The sequence below is a fragment of the Rhinocladiella mackenziei genome (genome assembly GCF_000835555.1).
Source record: "Rhinocladiella mackenziei CBS 650.93 unplaced genomic scaffold supercont1.2, whole genome shotgun sequence".
In the NCBI taxonomy this organism is placed as follows: domain Eukaryota; kingdom Fungi; phylum Ascomycota; class Eurotiomycetes; order Chaetothyriales; family Herpotrichiellaceae; genus Rhinocladiella; species Rhinocladiella mackenziei.
Window position 1 is genome coordinate 2,805,221 of NW_013550603.1, and position 18,254 is coordinate 2,823,474.

The 18,254-nt window shown below is 51.8% G+C and overlaps 7 protein-coding genes across 7 annotated transcripts; 2 read left to right on the top strand and 5 right to left on the bottom strand.

Moving 5' to 3' along the window:
* Positions 1-2,248: 2,248 nt before the first annotated feature.
* On the top strand, positions 2,249-3,753 carry Z518_02794 (uncharacterized protein; the record flags this gene model as incomplete). Its single annotated transcript, XM_013419820.1, has 4 exons — positions 2,249-2,437; positions 2,661-2,755; positions 2,852-3,499; positions 3,558-3,753. 4 exons carry the CDS (start codon positions 2,249-2,251, stop codon positions 3,751-3,753), a joined length of 1,128 nt encoding a protein of 375 aa, XP_013275274.1.
* Positions 3,754-4,283: 530 nt separating this feature from the next.
* Positions 4,284-5,168, top strand: Z518_02795 (uncharacterized protein; the record flags this gene model as incomplete). Its single annotated transcript, XM_013419821.1, has 1 exon — positions 4,284-5,168. One exon carries the CDS (start codon positions 4,284-4,286, stop codon positions 5,166-5,168), a length of 885 nt encoding a protein of 294 aa, XP_013275275.1.
* Positions 5,169-5,227: 59 nt separating this feature from the next.
* Z518_02796 (uncharacterized protein) lies at positions 5,228-6,667 on the bottom strand (the record flags this gene model as incomplete). Its single annotated transcript, XM_013419822.1, has 1 exon — positions 5,228-6,667. One exon carries the CDS (start codon positions 6,665-6,667, stop codon positions 5,228-5,230), a length of 1,440 nt encoding a protein of 479 aa, XP_013275276.1.
* A 542-nt stretch (positions 6,668-7,209) lies between these two features.
* Positions 7,210-8,957, bottom strand: Z518_02797 (uncharacterized protein; the record flags this gene model as incomplete). The annotated part of the gene is made up of 2 exons (XM_013419823.1): positions 7,210-8,638; positions 8,692-8,957. The coding sequence occupies 2 exons, from the start codon at positions 8,955-8,957 to the stop codon at positions 7,210-7,212; spliced, it is 1,695 nt and encodes a 564-aa protein (XP_013275277.1).
* A 427-nt stretch (positions 8,958-9,384) lies between these two features.
* Positions 9,385-10,179, bottom strand: Z518_02798 (uncharacterized protein; the record flags this gene model as incomplete). The annotated part of the gene is made up of 1 exon (XM_013419824.1): positions 9,385-10,179. The coding sequence occupies one exon, from the start codon at positions 10,177-10,179 to the stop codon at positions 9,385-9,387; it is 795 nt and encodes a 264-aa protein (XP_013275278.1).
* Positions 10,180-11,325: 1,146 nt separating this feature from the next.
* On the bottom strand, positions 11,326-12,133 carry Z518_02799 (uncharacterized protein; the record flags this gene model as incomplete). Its single annotated transcript, XM_013419825.1, has 2 exons — positions 11,326-11,603; positions 11,659-12,133. 2 exons carry the CDS (start codon positions 12,131-12,133, stop codon positions 11,326-11,328), a joined length of 753 nt encoding a protein of 250 aa, XP_013275279.1.
* Positions 12,134-14,077: 1,944 nt separating this feature from the next.
* Positions 14,078-16,984, bottom strand: Z518_02800 (uncharacterized protein; the record flags this gene model as incomplete). Its single annotated transcript, XM_013419826.1, has 1 exon — positions 14,078-16,984. One exon carries the CDS (start codon positions 16,982-16,984, stop codon positions 14,078-14,080), a length of 2,907 nt encoding a protein of 968 aa, XP_013275280.1.
* Positions 16,985-18,254: the final 1,270 nt, after the last annotated feature.

The window sequence follows — 18,254 nt, forward strand, 5'->3', positions numbered from 1 at the left end:
GTGGTAATAGCTGCTTCAGCAGCCTTTTATGGACCTCGGAGCCAATTCAACGGACAACAGTGTGCAGCACGTTTTGAACAAGCTTGCTGCGATCATGGAAGACCAGCTTGCCTATATATATTGACGTTGGACTCTGTATAATTCCAACCCGAGAAAAGAACTACATAATCACGACTCGTCAATATTACGCCGGATGGACCGACCAGCAGAAAGGCCATTACCGTCCAGCCGATGAAACTGGTTCGACACAAGCCCCTTTGGTGTGTGTGCTGCGATCAACCAGTCCAACGCGCCGATTGCGACTTTCATTTTCAAACTGCAACCTATCTTGGCCACAGGTAATGTACTCATAGCTAAGCTCTCGGAAAACCAGTTTTACTGGAAGTGGACCGACAAGCAAAAAGATCCAAATTGCCGCAGCTCAGAGTAATCTCATGCGAGTTACGTTGGAACTTGGTGGAAAGAATCAACGTTCTGCTGGCGAGATCTGAGCAAGTTTATGTTGCTGCAATCCGAGTATACGTCCACCGTTCCATCGCCAAGGACTTCATCAACAGTTAGGAACAGAAGATGAAGGAAGCTGCAGGCCGTTTCTGAGACCTGCAGGATCCCAACACCATTCTCGGGCCCTTGGTGGACCATCTCGCTCTGGGAACGGCCCAAAGCATGATGATTGATCGAGCGAAGCAAGACGCTGAATAGACCATGGGAGGAGCAAAGGTTGGAGACGAGGGGCTGTTTTTGTCTCTACGAGAGATGTTTCGGGAGCCATGCGAGTTTCGGGCAAACTTGATGTTAGCGTTGTGGATGTCGATTGTGAGTGACGTGAGTTGTTTTACGAATTTGGTTCCCACTTATGCAACTAACACACTTCTAGATGAATATGCAGACTCCTTTTGGTGGAATGAAGCTTCCAACCTGGACCGAGAATTTGGCGAGTATGTATATCCCCATTCTAGACTCCTCTTTATGGAAGTGTTGATCACTCGCTGACGACTTCTTGTTCAACAGGCTTTGTGTGCACTTTTACTGAGCCCAAAACTGGGATGGTCAAGTAAGTGGTTTGACAATCCTCCAGCCATTGGGAAGGCCCCGTCTAATGAACTACGCACGCTTGACCTGTGGCACAATCACGATCTTTCGAGACTCGATCATTGAGCCTTGGTCCACGATTCCTCAGTCTGGCTCATAACGAGCAGCCTTACAGCAAGGATAGCGCGATCTTATCCAGAGGAAGACTGTCTCTGGCAGATCCGAGACGATGGCTAGTGTACTGATGATGTCCGGGGCCCTGATAGGTAGAACGAAGAGTCATGACCACGGGTATATCAATCCCGTTCTAACTAAGTACCCATTCTTCCTGCATCTCAGCGAGTGCATAGGTCCACCAACGGACGGCTCCTTGGAATGGCTTCAAGGAAATGATAATGCGAGGCTTTGTCACTTCCATACCCGGTATTTCGGTTCAGCGTCTCTGTGGGACGTGTCGTTACGAAGGGGCGCACAGATCTCCCCAGGCCTCTTGCGCGTGGAAAATTTGATATTCAGTCTCGACATTCTCTGATTCTCTACTCTGAATCATGCACTTGAGCTCGCTTTATCGCTTTCGGAGTGAGCACCCGAGAAATAAACTCCCTGATCCCTTCGGACTGGCTTTCCCAAGTACCTCGTCATGCCGAACCGAGGACAGCGCTGTGCCCGCGCTGTGGGTATATCGGTCACTAGTACCGGGCAAATAGAAGTCTCCACATATGCGAAAAGTTCTTCGGCACGGCAGCCGTCTGGAAATCAAGCAATTATGTGTGCAGGTCAAATTCTATTGGACATGCATTGGTGACCTCCCCGCAGCCTTGGTCCCATTCGGGCAGTTCAAGTTTTGACCTCCCGTTTCCGGGCTCCCAATCAAGGTCACGCCTAAAAATTTGTTCTTGCTGGAACTGACCTTTCTGACTTGTTGACTGAATGAATCCAATATAGTTGTTCGCGGAAGGCTGATTATCTTCAGTGTGCATGGTCATTCCAACTCCGGCTACGGTAACGGAACCGCTCAAGCAAATCTAAATCAATCCTCCTTTTAGACGGGACGCGAAAAGAAAGCAAGCACCTAACGACGCTGTGCCGAGTCTCAAAGACCGGCTCGGTTCTACCCAACGTCAGGAGAAGGAGAACATCACTATTATCAGAGACAGACAGAGAATCCCACCCGAGGTCTTTCTCTCGACTATCTCTCAACTGTCCGAAGCACACCATGAGCGCAACAACCATGATGGATGCTGTGATATTCAAGGGCCCCTTCCAGATGGCGACTGAAAAACGCCCCATACCCCAAATCATCGACCCAACAGATGCGATTGTGAAAGTTTCGGTGGCTGGGATATGTGGTAGTGATTTACACTTTTATCGAGGTCATCAAAAAATGGAGCCAGGTTGTATCTGTGTAAGTCTTTTTACCTGCGCTTGAATCGGTCATTCGTTCTTTCTTGCCAGATAGCAACATCCAGAGAACAGCGCCAAAAGGTCAATCGTGGCAGAAATTTCCGTCCTGGCTCCTGGTTCTATCAGACTATCTGGCCTGGATGGCGCCCTCTGCCATCCACTGCCCCTGCAAGAAAAGATCCAGGCTTTTAAATCTCCATACTGATCTTGGCTAAATTGGGCAGGGACACGAATTCGTCGGCCACGTTCACGAAGTCGGATCTAGTATCAAGAACTTCAAGTCCGGCCAGAAAATCGTGTGCACTTTCACCGTCACATGGTAAATTTCTTGTTCCCTTCCCTAGATGACCTAGCATACCTTTGCACACCAGGTTCCCGTATTCATACTTCTGTCCTACTCACGCTTTCTCCCCAGTATGGAATGCTGGTTTTGCCAGCACGGCTACACGAACCGTTGCATACGGGGCAAATCGTTCGGCTCGTTGGGCTTTGATGGCGGCCAAGCTGAATACGTGCGCGTCCCTTTTGCCGATGGCACCCTGCAACCCGCGCCCACGGCGGTGGACGACGAATTACTGATCATGATGTGCGACATCTTCCCGACGGGCTACTACGGCGCCGTCCGTGCGATCCAATACTTCGAATCCCACACACGTGAACTGGAATCGATAAACCAAACCCGTCCGATGTTCCAAATCCAGTCACTGCAGGACACTGTCTTCGTATGTCTCGGGTGCGGGCCCGTCGGTCTGTGCTCGATATTGACTTGTCTGACCAAGAAGGTCGGTAAAGTCTTTGCGGTCGATGCGGTGGACGACCGACTGCGTGAAGCCGAGAAATGGGGTGCGATTCCGCTGAAGCTAGGCAAAGATGATATCAAAGCCAGAATCCTCGAGGCGACAGACGGTCGAGGCGCAGACGCCGTCATCGAGCTCGTGGGCAATGCGCTCGCTTTGAAATCCGCATTCGACCTGGTAAGGCCCGCGGGCTGTATATCTTCAATTGGGTTTCATCAGGGTGAAGTGCCTTTCACAGCGTGGGAGGCGTATTCAAAGAATTTGAAGTGAGTGACAAACCCCTATTCATTGGTGGAGAAGAATCTAAATATGGACTCCGTCTAGCATCAATATGGGGAGAGCACCAGCGAGACGAGTCTTCAATGATGCATTGGACGTCTTGGTTGCAAACTCCGACAAGGTTCGGGAATTTGTCACGCATAAACTACCAATTTCAGGAGCAGCAAAGGGATACGAGATATTCGAAAGGCAAGAGGCGAGGAAAGTCGTCTTGGTAGTCGGGGAGGAAGCACATAAGTAATTTCTGCTTGGAAGGGGAGCCCTTCTCGAAGAATATAGAGGTTTTTATCCGGCGGCCAAGCCCACATCAAATAATATACTTCTCTAACCCTCTGGGCTCAAAAAGTTCTGCTAATATTCTCATTGGTAACGATCCCGACGATCTTACAGCTCAGGATCAGAGTTTGGGGCTTCCATTGGCACTACTCCGAAGAGAGAGCCCTCTGTTGGTAAAAGATGGAGCATTGAGTACATCTCAAGTTACCCCCCCCAACCATTTGACCGGATATCTTGTGAGCCAAACAGATGCATAAGGGAAACGAAGGGCAAAATAGGATCGGGACAACCCAGAAATAGCACATGCACCATTGCTGAATGTTGGTCTTGATCTGCGAGCATGCAGGATCATGCGTGAGTTCGGAGCAATCGGCATTTCTCGAACTTTGCGCGCACTTAGTCCCTCACTCCCACTCCCGGTCAATATTCTCTACCCGGCACAGAACAGGTGTGACCATTCGGTATTGCTCGTGCCTTGGATCGTCCGCTCTCAACATGCTGCACCTCTATCCCCTATCTCCTCACAGGAAATCCGACCACGCCTATCTCCCAGCCATAGCGCGAATCCATCTTGCAGCATGGCTGACTAACCCGATGATGCGAACTGTCTTCTATGGCCCGGCCAGTTCACATCCTGAATTCATTGCGAGCAATCTACAGCGCCACTCCAAGGCATTCGTGGAGGAGTATGACGATGAAAGGAATGCGTGTCGGTTTGCAGTCGTTATTGATGACGCGTGGCGACCGGATCCGGAAGAGGAGTCTGGGAAAGGCGGAGGTGACGAGGACGAAAGGCCAAAAGGCGAAGTCATCGCCGCGATCAAGTACTACCTCGTCAATCCCAATGCTCCCACTTCAGAAACTGCCTCGGCGCCCTCGTCGACCGCTGTGCGCACCTGGCCGCCGTACTCTAATGGTGCATTGGCGTCACATTTCTGGTCCTGTCTCGTCCATGTTCGGACACGACTGACTGCGCTGCTTGGCCCGCATGTCCTGGTGGATAATTTGTATACGGACCCTGTGCACCATCGACGAGGGGCCGGCGGAATGTTAATGCAACACGCCTGTGCCGAGGCGGACGCCAAAGGGTGGCCGAGCATGTTGGAAGCGAGTCCGGCAGGGCTGGGCGTGTATGAACGTGTTGGATTTAGGAGGGTCATTGCTGAGGATGTAGATCAGATATGGGTTGATTTGAAGCGGTGGGAGAATGGCGGGGATAAGGGCAAAGAGTTTTCCCAGAAGAGGCTGGAAGAGGACGGAGGGAGAGGGGATGGCTGGTATGCCCAAGTCGTCATGGTTCGGCCTGCGACCGTAGCAGGTGGGACGACGATCGCTGTAGACGAGGCTGAAGTTGGCAGGGAAGAGGCGGCTGTCGTGTAGTCTTGGGAAGATCGGAGACATCGGGCGTGCACTCCGTTCCGACAGCGCGACATGGTCCTTCAGCAAGGCTCCGACATAAAATCGTCCTGTTCTGCCCTTGATGATCCTGTTTCTCCGTCCCTAACGCATCGCAACACATCACTCACCAAATAAAGACTTCCAGCAATACAGATCTGGCCGTCCCTCCCCCCCTCCCCATCCTTTCCTCTACCCGCGACCTTCACGGCACTTCGAATCGCCTCGTCCACTCGTCCGTCCGGAGCGACCTCAACTCTTCCATCCGTGAATTCTCTGGCAATCCCCGCCAGCGCTGTGGCATCCATGCTCTTGACCCACGGCATTCGGTCCACGGGTCCAAACGTGCATGTCACAACGTTATCGGACCGCTTGAGCAGGATGGAAAGGATATTTCGGACATCCTTGTCATTTTTCACGGATAGAACCCAAGTGAAAGGAGCAGTTGAGCGAGGTCGGATGTGTGTGCCGATGTAGTCTGCCAGCGCCTGTGCGGATTGGGGATTATGCATGCCGTCGAGGAGAACTGGGACAGATTCATTGCCTCGATTGGATGGAAGGAGGTGAGCTGGTAGAGTAAGCCTCTCGAGACGTCCGCGAAGGGAGGACTGGGCTGTGGAAATGAGGAAAGGAAGATTGTGCGTAGTGTTCGCAAGGCGTTCGTCAACCGAGGGAACGGTGATCGAGCGGGTTTCTAACGTTGACTTGACGCTGGAATTTGACGGCGGCAGGCGCAGTTCAGCCAGCTCGTAAGCTGTATATGCAGTCCGAACGTTTTGTTCTTGATGTTTCGCCAGGTTGATACGATCGAGCGCGTTGTCCAACGCGGCTGTTCGTTCCGGCGACAGAAGGTAACGCCCTTCGTCACCTTCACTTCCCCAGCCCAGCTCCTTTAGTCGATCCCGAACCACCGTCAATACGCTCATTTGATTACTCTCATCCACGACGACGGGCACGCCCGGTTTAAATATCCCCGCCTTCTCCGCCGCCACCGCCTCGACCGTATCGCCCAGGAACTCTGTGTGGTCGAGGCCAACTTTCGTCAGCACACTGATCAGGACATCCTGAGGCCTTAGAACGTTTGTGGCATCGAGTCGGCCCCCCAACCCACATTCCACGACGGCGACATCCACTTCCTCGTCCGTGAACAGTTGGAATGCCATAGCTGTGAGGATCTCGAACTCCGATGCATTCAACCCCTGTGAGACGCTGCGATTCTTGACGTTGTTCTCGATAGAGAGGAACCTATCGCGGTCGACGGGGTGCTGGTTCAGCGCAATACAGTCCCATCTGTCGATGAGGGGAGGCGATGTGAAGCGGCCGATTTTATAGCCTGAGTTGGCAAGAAACGTGGAGATTAGTGAGGCGACGCTGCCTTTGCCGTTGGTGCCGGCTATGTGAACTGCTTTCCAAGGTAGGGTAGGGTGGTGTGTAAAGAGGGGGTTGAGGAGTTGGGAAATACGTTGGAGGCCGAGATTGATCATTCTGGTGTGCCACGTGGAGTTTGCTTGAACATGCTGGTAATCACAGTGCGGCCCGGTCAAGTTGCGAATGAGATAGCTCGGACATGCTGGAGACGTATCTCGCTCATTTCTTGAGTCCCGATTTCCAGATATCGAGGGAATTGGCTCGGGTTTGGTAGAAAATGAGAAGAAAAGAGAGACATGATGTCGACGTCAAACCCCTTGGCTCACAAAAGACAGGCCAATAAGAGCCACGAATGTATTTGGACGAGGCTGAGAGTGAGGATTCGGCTTATCCTTGACGAACAGAGAGATCGGACGCACAGCATTATTTATCTGAACGTTTGTTCGTCTTTCCACATGATCCGCTTACCAGAAGCTGCCTGGGAAGACATTTACACTTGGTTGTGCATACAGTTATCTACATAGGCATGAGCCGCCGGCCATTCCTCGAATCGCAAAGCGCCACGCTAAAATATCAATTAGACATCTCAAAGGAGATCTGGACCGAGTATTATTGAAGTGGCAGACATATCCGCCTTTCTCATTTTTTCCCATGCTTTTTACCGGTCAAGCCTCAAATGTCGGCGCAGGGATAAATATCGTTCATAGCCAAACAACTTCAACTCGACGCGGACAAAACGGAGCCAGGCCTTGATCAAACACCAGATATTCCGGGGGTGCAGCAGACTGCCCCGTCGGCGAATCTTGTCCTTCTCCTCTTCCCAGACCGTCAGGCTGGCGTATCGCGCCAGAATCATCATCGGCCTCATCGGCTCCTTCGACCCCAGGGACTCGTCTAGACTACGAGTGAGATCGTTGGTCTTCAGGATCAGGAGGATGATTCGAGGAACATGACCGAGAAGCTGCACGAGTTGTTGGAGGAGATCTTCACCAAAGACTTCGTTGATGGCCTCCTTTTCTTCCGCGTCGCGCATCGAAGTGGCGACCTGTCTGCGGGTCAACACCCGATAATCACGCCCGGTGATGGCCGAAGCGAAGAGTGGGAATTGCTCGTCCGTGACCCCGGCGACTTCGTAGGCGTATTTTCGCATTCGAGCTTCGTCCGCGTCGATAACTGCCAGCCACCACCTCGCATAGTCCCTCCTCAGTTTGTCATCAGGCATTCGATAGAGGCCGTGGTCGTAAAGAATGACGTCGAAATTGTAAGGGTATCTTCTCTGGGGATTATGTCGAATGGCGATGTTCCCTCCATGCGGGTCACAATGTAAAGGCGCGCCGCTCTGGAAAATCATGACGTTGAAGATCCGCGCCAGCGTGGCCGATACTTCATCCCGCGAGATCTGGTGTTCGTCGAAATAGGACACATTGTCCACTCTCGCCCCTGTCACGTAATCCATGACTAAAATCCGTCTGCTCGCTGAAATCACCTTCGGGATGATGAGGGGGAACGTGGTGTGTCGTTCGAAATAATCCCTTGCCCTGGTAGCATTGGCTCCTTCCAGAGTAAAATCCAACTCTTGCGGTAATGAAAAGTCCATCTCATTACTCAACCACTCCATGTCGTAGTCAGGAAATGCTCTCTTCAACGTCCTGAACGTGAACCTCGTCAAAGCCAGGTCCAGCGGAACCCACTCTTCTAAACTGGGATGTTGCACCTTGACCGCCACCCTTCGGTCGGTATCTTTCAATATCGCCGTGTGAACTTGCGCCAACGAGGCCGCGCCGATCGGTTCTCTTGAAAACTCGACGAAATCATCTTCTATCTGATGTCCCGTGTCGTGAAGGAACATCTCTTGTATGGATTCATAGGATGAGACAGGACACTTGTCCTGCAGAGGAATAAAAGTCTCGGTCCATTCGGTGGGCAGAAGGTATCCCATCGACGACAGGTGCTGGCCTAATTTAATAAATATTGAACCATTTTTCTCCAGCACCTTCAACGTTCGCTCGGCGCAGCGTTTGTGGCATGCCTTGAGGATCGCAGATTCTTCTTCGGCGTCTTCGAGTTGCTTGAGCGTAACCCGGTAGCTGATCAGATCAGTAACTCGACTCACCCAGTGTCAATACAAGGGGGTTCATACTCATTTATACACACGGCCAATGTCGAGACCACTCTTCCAGTCCGTTCCGCAGCCTGCCAACCATGCCGTATATCATCGCCGAAAAAGAGCAGAGTCCCGCCCACGGACCCGCCAGCCGCAGCCCAATACACGGCTTTCCGAGGTCGAATTACCCTCACCGACCGTCTAGACACGCTATACCCACGCCGTGCTGATTGCGTGCCTTTGCACCGAGCACACGTCCGCGTGGCGCGGCTTCGGAAGAGAGCGCCGGAGTTGAGTCGCATGAGCGAGATGGGAGGCTATTGGGCCGGCATGGAGCGGGGGGGATTCGCAGGTTTCGGTGAGGATATACAGCAGATGCACTGAGATGTTGAGCGAAGGGATGGAATGGTAGACAACTATCAAGATCGAAGATGTGGGAATGTCAGTCTCCAACGCAAAGCCCAGATTCGTGGATATTGTTGCATTTTTCCCTCTGGGCGGGAAGCTCCCCGGGGAATTGGCCAAGTGCCTTGCCTAGGTTGGTATTTTTGCGAGCCACAAAGTGCCTCGATACCTAAACACGTTTCTCACATGATGATGACGTCGATGAACAGCATCCAACCAACCAGCACTCAAATGACAGATTGTCCTTCTCGAGATAGAACAATAGCATTGCCGATATCACATCCAGATCGTACTCATAATCCAGGAGTATTGGCCATCACGTCTTCACGTGTGCGCTGGCGGCTCTCTCACCAGGGTTCTCCCCTCTAGCCTCACCCTCGTCACCATCACAGGTCGTCTCATATGCAAATACTCACTGAGAAAACTTTGGGTGTGAATCTTGACTCTCTCCTGTCCGACGTAACCCATCTGCACATAAAGCAATTCTCCCTGGGGGCTAGCCTCGATCCAGCAAGGCAGCATCATGGCATCGGCCACATCATTCCCCCACTGCATCATCATTCGACCACAGCCTTTCCCCTGATAAGCCGGGTCCGTGAACAATAAGAAACACAAGACGTGTCCTTCTTGACATGCACGACGTCGCCGAGTGAGAAAGTCTTCCATCAGCATTGCTGCATCGATCCGTTCTTGTTCTGTCTCTAGATAGGCGAATGCCGGTTCGTCGGTCGCGTCTTTGGCAGTCGAGTCGGCGCTCCCGTTGGTTTGAGCGGATGACTTGCTCGCCTCCTGCTGTTCCTGGGGGGCCACGTAGGTAGGGAAGATCTTCCAGTTACTGGCACAAACGATCCTTTTCCTTCGCTCGGTGCCGATCGGGTTCCCCTTGTTGTCCAGGATGTTGACATCCACTTCGGCATCGAGATCCTCAATCTTGAGAAACACGTCGGCCGGATCGGTGTGTAATCCTGTCAGCAACACTTTCTTGGAGTAGGCGTAGGATGCTGGGGACTTGCGACCGAAGAAGACGTTGGCCAGGTCGACTTTGCTGAAGGAGTCAAACATCATCGGGACAATAGCGTCGAGGTCTCTCGGCTCGATACGAGAGAGGACGAGATGCATTTTTGGCCCGGATGAGAATGTGTCGTACTTGCTGAAAGGACCGTTCGGAGAGAATCGAATTTTGTCCTCTTTGAGAACGAGCTCGGTAGGGCACCGCGTCGCTATTTATATAGCTTGCTCTCGAGCGGCACCGCTGGCCAGGCCTTGAAGCCATACTCGTTTCCCATTCGAAGCAAAAGGCACTTTCCACTGAATAGAGTGAACTTCACGTACCACTTGCCTGTTAAAGCTCTGCAGACTCCGAAACGGACCAGGAAACGTGGGATGAGAATGCAACCGGCGTCGTTCATCGATACATACGGCATGATCAAAATTTTGCTAAGAGACCTGCCACCTGCATTAGTCTGTCCCTATGAGATTTCTTTTTTTTTCTTTTCTTTTCCTCCGCCGCATGAATCCGGCCATGCCAACATTGTGCTCGAAAGGCCAGCGAAGGGACCAAAGAACAAGATGTTTCAGATGAGGCAACTGGAAAATTCTCTTCAATCTTTTGTAATAGTTACTCATGGTCTATATGCGTGGTGACTCACGTTGACCCAGGCTCTGATAGATGATGGATAGCTATTCTGAAATTGAACACGAGGCATATCATGCCCGTAAATGAAGCAACGTAGTGTTCCATTTTCCTCAGTGAAGTAGGGAAAAGAGCGTCGGCACACGAAGAGGTCTAGGATGAGATACTATCAGTAAGCCAGAGGGTCGCCAACAGAGTCCCACAACAATCAGCCAAGATCATGATGGTGGTTTGTATATCCTGTGAATGTGTTCTGTTTTTGCTTCTCTCGAGTCAAGGTTCTATGTACCCATTGTTACTCACGGCCATCAAAAATCCATGCACCAAAAAAGGGGCTACTCGATGAAAAGACATCAAAATAGCCCATCAAGAAAGTAAAAGAATTTTCCGGATTTTCCTTTCTGCTCCATGGCTTTGCCTGCTATACTATGTAACTGCGATTTTTGCTCTTTCATGGCACCAGGCGGGGGAAAGACGAGAAATTTCGACCAGCTGTCTCTTTAGAAAGACTTCAGAAGGGCCCGAAGAAAAAGATTCGAACAAGTTTCCCAGAAGCTCTTTTGTCCGGGGTTGGAGGCTTGTTCGAAAGAGCATGTCTCACGTGCACGGGTCACTCGACATCGAGTCGAAATCTAATTCAACCACCATTCAATTCCGCTCATACGGCCATCACCTTGTCCGTCGGTGATAGCACTGAACAGAACATTGGTGCAGTCAATCGCCCGATCGACACACCCCATGCATTTGTCACCAACGGTGGCTTGGACGGTGGTCCCGGAGTCGGGATTGTACAAGGTGACCGAACGACCACAGTAGGGGTTGCCGTTGGATTGAGTTCCCATGAAGGCATACGGCAGAGCAATCGACATTTGGCTATTGGAGTCAACATTCCAGCCGCATGCACCGAGGCCTGCGAATCACGTTAATGACTGTCAAAGAAGCGTGAGAGCGGTTAATCCACGTACCACCATCCCAATGGGTCACATCGCCGACGCAAGCATTCCCTTCCCCTTCGCAAGTACCTGATGGCGAAGCAACAATGTCCTTTGATTGAACATTTACAGAAGCAGGATCTGGCGTAGCGTCCGTGGAGGGCGATGCCGGTGCCGGTGCCGATGGAGAAGACGACGGTGACGAATCAACGAGAGATGAAGAAGTGGCAGCCGATGGAACAGCAACGACCGTTGCGAAGGTCGAAGGAGTGGAAGTTGGTTGAGCAAAGACCGCTGGTGGCGCCGAGCTGGTGGTCTCGGGTGTGGCGACAGGAGCGGGAGTGGGATCAGATGGGTCAACCCAGACCGTGGTGGTTTCTTCCACAGTCACCCAGGCGATTTCGGTGTAAGTGTGAGTATAAATGGCGCGTTCATCGAGTTTGGGAGCAGCCAGCGCAAAAGGAGCGATCAGCGAGGCCGCAAGGACAATATTCCTGAGAACGGCCATTGCGGGAGATGAGTTTCTCGTTGAAGATTCTCAAGATTTGATTTTCTTATAGTTGGATTGGAAGGACTGGAGATCCGGCTCGACAGACTCGAAGTGAACCGGTCACTGAAGGAATTTTAGACCGTTGTTGTCGCGATGACAAGTCTATGCCAGGAAGAAGTGATGATAAAGGGACGTCAAGTCCACGGATGAATACACCAAGGAGTGTAGTGGAAAAAAAGAGAGAGGGGGGATATTCAGGCCCAACGAGGGATAAAGAATGACTAGGTAAAGGCAGGGACGAGCGAAGGGAAAAGAACAGAAAGAGTTTTCTCTTGCGCACTCTCTGCCTGGAGGAAACAAGAAAACAATGAACGACTTGGAAGAATGAAAGTCGAGATGGCACTCGTCACCTCACATCGGATCGAGAATCCCAAGAGAGACTGAAAGGAGGACCCTTTTGAGGTCTAGAAGGGATATGTGGTTCTGATGGAATTCCCCATTGGCTCGCCTGTCCCCAGTTTTTGTTTTTGGCCCATTCCCCCATCCCCTTGCCATTGTCGCTGTCAATCTTTTTTTTTCGTTGCGACCCAAGGGGGCATCACTGACCCAACCGGGCGAGCTGTGGAAATTCGGGAGAAACAGAGGATCAAAGCCTGCCCCAGTCACCACCATGCACGGACCAGAAACCCACAGAGTTGGACCCGTCAGGAACAGCCGGATGACTTTGGGGATGGCTGCCGAAACACTGACGGACAGGGGGTTGGGGGCCGTCTGAAAAGGATTCCGTCCCCATTCGTCGAGGGAAAAAAAGTGTCTTCAGGTACAGCCGGGTCTAAACTTGAGTTGTTCAAGTCATGAACTAGGATTGTTTTTTGTGCCTGGCACTGTGAAATCCTCGCTTGTCCTACCACAAGCCAGTGAGGTGGTTCCTCGGTGTCGGCTTTTGGTGTGCTTGTTCCTGGCAAGGCGACTCGATTGTTGCGACCCGTTCAACGCATTTTTTCAATACCAACCTGCATGCGTAGTGCAAGGTACCTGCTGGTAAAAGACTGTCCACGTTGTCATGCAGTCTGCCACCCCGTCGCCGTGCCATAGCTGCGCCGGAATGACAGCCAGTGCAAGACGGGAAAAAACTGCATGGCAAACCATACTGTCGAATCGCGCACCAACCTCCCTGCAGGAACGATTCCTAGCTGCTGCAATGCAGAATGTAAAAAGGACCATGGCGAAGTAAAAAACCCTCAGACGTCTGTGGGAACAACCCCACCACCTCTCGGTGCAGTTGGAAATTCAACGGCATTTCTGATCACTTGTTGCGCGCTCATGTGAAAATTCGAGCTCAAGTTTCAGCTAACTAACTTGCACATGGGACCGGTTGCTATAGCCCTTTTGCCACAATGGATGAAATGGGTCATGCAATGGTTCTGGCTAGTTGGTCTGATTCCGAGTTGACAAAGAACCTTGGGCCTAGACCGAACCAATGAAGCATCATCGTCTCAGGCAGACCGTTTTCCTCAGCATGGGTACATAGCTACATCGGCCTTCTCGATGCAACTCCATCATGCGCAAGTCTGTTCCTTCCAGACTGTTCAATGGTGGTTCGGCCGCGTGCGTGACATGGAGAATACACGTGTCGGCGCTTGGTCAACAGGGCTCGAAGTTGCTTGTTCTGTATCCTACGCAGTCCCCAACAAAAACCCATTTTGTTCTTGACTCCAGGTCAAAAATGTTCATGTGAATCATATCGCCATTGTGTTCTCTTTCCCCAAGAGACACAAGCGAAAGCGCTCGGCATATTCTGCGAGGCCGTGAACTGGGGACCATTAAAAGGACGGGGGACAGACCATATCGTTACGATACGTATATACAGTATATATGTGTTTACCAACGAATAGGAGACTCCCGCCGGATCCCGCCAGAATGTCGCTTGAGCCAAACGTCCACGCCCGCTTTTGAGTCGATTCAGATCTTTCTCATCATGGCATGATAATCATCAAGACCGTTGTCATGTTGGTCCTTTTCTTCCCAAAGTGGCCGATGTTCACCGCTGGACACGTTTGATTTAACCTTCTCGTCCATTCCTGGAACGTTAGGGTGCCCTCGACCATCGTTTTCGGTGCTAGAGCTGCAGGCACTGGCTTCCGATATCTTCTCCAGAGGCCAAAGAGCGAGCTCAGCAACGTGACCTCTGGACGGCCTCAGTCGAATGGGTTTTGGTTCTTCAAGCTCACCCTTCTCATTTGCAAAATCTATCGACCAAATGGCTGATGTGGGAACTCCGCTCAGGCTGCTGCTTTGTCGTTCCACGTGCTCCACTGACGGCATTTCCATATGTTTATTCTTCTTTCGCCGAGCAACAATGCCCGGCAGTCCAAACCGTGGCAAAGGGTCGTCTTGACTCGCGTTAGCACTGTCGGCCCTTTGAACTCTTCTGTGTGCGCGTTTCTCGTGGACCGGATCCACCTGAATTCTTGCGGCGGGGACCAGATTCAGGTAGAGAGGGAACAACATTCCACCAACGGCTCCAGCCAGAGGGACACAATATGAGTATCTCAACCCATGATCGTTTGCCGCCGCCCATTGCAGGGGAGGAAACACCGCCCCTCCCGATATCGCCGCTGTCATCAGAGCAGAGCCAGTCTTGGTGTGCGCGCCTAATCCACGCATGGCAATCGCAAAAATGATGGAGAAAATACCCGCTTCGAAGAAGAAGGTCAGTACGCCAAGGGCGGCCCCCGTGTTTCCGCCCAGGCGCATATTAAGAGCGAGGCATACCATGAGACCAGCATAGAGCGCCAATAAGATCCATCTCGGCTTCAGCAGATAATTGAGCAGCGCCGACAGAAATCGACCAGCTGCAAAAACCGCGTGTGCCAGCGTTTGAAAATCAAATGGCTGGAGGCTCGAACCCGGTTGAACCAATCGAACCAGCGACTGGAGGTTGTTGCCGACGGATTCCTGTAACCCCACATAGCACCATTGGCTGAAAACACCTAGACCAAGTGTCACGTAGACAACCTTCCACGGGCCAACAGTAGCACCGTATGCCGCACTTCGACGATCGGCCAGCTCTTCCAATTGTTCATCTGTGGCCTCCGGAAGCGGGATGTAGTAGAAAACGACGGCCAGGGCGAAGACGAACATGGCGATGCCAAGGTATGTCCATTGCACGTCCACCAACGAAGGAGCGTTGAGGACGTTCTTGAACAATACCTTGGTTGCCAGCAGGGGAGAACAGATGGTACCGATGGCTTGAAATCCCTGTGAAAAGTTGAGTCGAACCTCCGCATACTCCAGCGGCCCACACAAGGCGATATAGGGGTTGGCTGCAATTTCCAGGCACGACAGTCCGAAAGCGACAATGAAGTTCGAGACGATAAACGCCCCATACGAAGTCAACACGGCGGAGGGCCAAAAGACCAGGGTTCCACAGCCGTAGACGCAGAGTCCCGAAATCATCACCGCCTTGAACCCGTATCGCTTCAGAATGAAGCGCCCCAAGGTCAATGGACCCACGAGATACCCTCCAAAATAGGCCGCATGGAGCCCCAGTGCTCCTCCGCTGGAAAGTCCGACGACCATCTGAAATCGGGAGTTGAGGGTGTCCAGGAGACCGTACGCAAACCCCCATAAGAAAAATACTACCGTCACCACCGCGATTGGCCAAATACTCTGCCGGTTCGACAATGTGAGCATGTTTCTCCTCCCCGACATCTTGACAAAACCGAAATCGGACGCCGGGCTTGGGTTCGTTTCTCGCCGAGAGAGCTTGGTCGCCGTCCTCGACAGATTCGGCGCGTCCTCGTCTGGTGGCCGAGCCAGCATGTTCAAAAATCCCATTTGATCTCCGTCATCCTCTCCGGAATACTCCTTGACTGTAGGTCTGCGAAACGCAGCCGGGTTGTTGAGCATGGAGACGTTGGTGGCAGGAGCGCCGTTCGCGGTCCGATGATCCAGGCTGCCATGAGAGTTGAGCTGATCTCCAGCGTCCTTGACCAAGCGTGGCATAAACCGCAGGAAAAGCGGCCTCAAACTTGGGACACACGCACAGACGATTCCAATGCAGATCTCAACCGCTGACCACATAAAGCTCAGACTGGCGTACCAGGAAAAGTCGTTCTCTTCAACAATCTTGCTGCTGTTCCCACTGTTGGTTTTGACCATTTTCAATCGATTCATGGCGGCGCTCTGCAGATACGCGATCCGGATAACATCGACCACCGCAACAAAGGCGCCGAAACTGAAGGTCACTACCAGGATAATTTTCTGCTTGCGAGGTAATCGCATTCCCGTTAAAATTGGCATCGGCAAGAACAAGAGCGCGATGTCCGTGATGATATTGATCGGAGCCGATGAAAGATACAGCGTGACGATATCGGTGCATTTGGCATTCTCTGGCCGGGGGTAGAGGTAGCCAGCCGCGACGGGCCGGCATTGAAAGATGTTGAAGAAGGTCAGCGCGGTTCCGACAATATTGACCAGTGCAAGAGTCAACCAGTTGCACCGTTGAAAGACAGGGTCGACATCTTTGCTCATGACCGACAGGAAAAACACGATGATGGACGTTTTGGTCAGCATGAGAGATGGGTTGTATAAGATGGAAAAGGCGTATTCGGCCTTCCGTAGAGAGCTGAAGGATCTCTCAGGTATGTCGGCTTTGTGTTTTCCCAAGCCATATTTGACTGCCACGCATATCGATATCGAGAATCCCACCGCGAATATCCACGCTGCAAGAATCCACCAGTCATCCTTCTTGATCGATCTGACCAGCCAGACCCGAGTGAAAAACCTTGCAGCCACGAAAACAGTGGCCAAAACTGTTATGACAATGGTGACGGCCGAGGTGGCCGGTCCTCTGTCCGGTACCATTTGTATGAGATGTTTCAACCGCTTGCGATGTGGTCAATGGTCAATGGCGACCGTTTGCTACGATGGGTCTCGGTCTTCGATCTTGGATAGAGGAACGTCATAGCCGCCGAGGAAACGTGAGTAGGTGTCCACTCCTTGGACAATGCTGCTCATTGCCAAATACGTAGGGATAAATTGGAGAAGGTGCTGGCCGTCAGGACTCGGAACACAAGGAAAAAAAAAAAAAAAAAAAAAAACAGAAGTTGAGATCGTCAAAGGCATCGGAGAAACGCATCAGGATTAGTTGTTCCCAGCATGCCACCTGACGGTTGGGAGGCACAGACCTACCTAGGTCTGCAAAACTGAGTTCGAGATGTTCATGTTATTGGGCACCTTGGTGTCCTTCTGTCCCCCATCCACAGGAAAATAGACCCGAGATGGTGGGATTGGACCGGCACCCGGTTACTGCAAGCTTTCACAAGATGCCCGGATTGGAGGTAGATTTGAGCGGAGGGTGAGTCGAAGGATCTGGTTCGGTTGAGCCCCAAGACTCCGATCTGGGGTGAGAAGAAGAAGAAAGAGGATTGATTGGAGGGATGGATGGTCAGAAATGTTCGTTGAGTTTGAGTCAAAAAGGCGGAGAGTCCATTTCGCAATTGCAGTCACCAAAGCGTAAATTTTTGCCCTCGCCACCATGGTTCTTACGAACTCATCACTCTCGCAAACTCGTCTCTTTGGCTGTCCAAGGTCTGTGGCGCAGTTAGCTTTCTCCCTTTTCCCACGCCCCCGGAGAAACTCATACTTAGGCGATCATAGGACACATGGGATTCACGGATTATCTGCCGCATCTGAGATCAGGTCGTCTTGGCTCAGCGACTAAAGAGGAGGCAAATGCCATTCATTGATCCCGTTGGCTCCATTCCCTTCTCCCATAACAAACCCCCCCCCCCCCAAAAAGAGCTATCTAATTGAACGCTAAAAACTGGTATCGAATGCTCCTCTCCATGGCCTTCCTAGATGAATCCTGATCTATTTCGATCCAACAATCGAGTCTCCTCGGGCTCCTGCACCCGAATGATCTCGTGATTGATGAGGTTCTGCGATGCTCTCCTGTTACTTCGTTTCTGGTACGCGGACTTTGCGCTTTTCTCTAATACATGTTGTACCAGAATTCAACCTCAGGTTGTCTGCGGTAATGAGATCCTCGTCATTAGGAGGAATCCACTTGCTACTCTTCCAAGGCTTTACTTCAAGTAGGAACATGGTGTCGGTCTCCTCCAACGACCGTCCA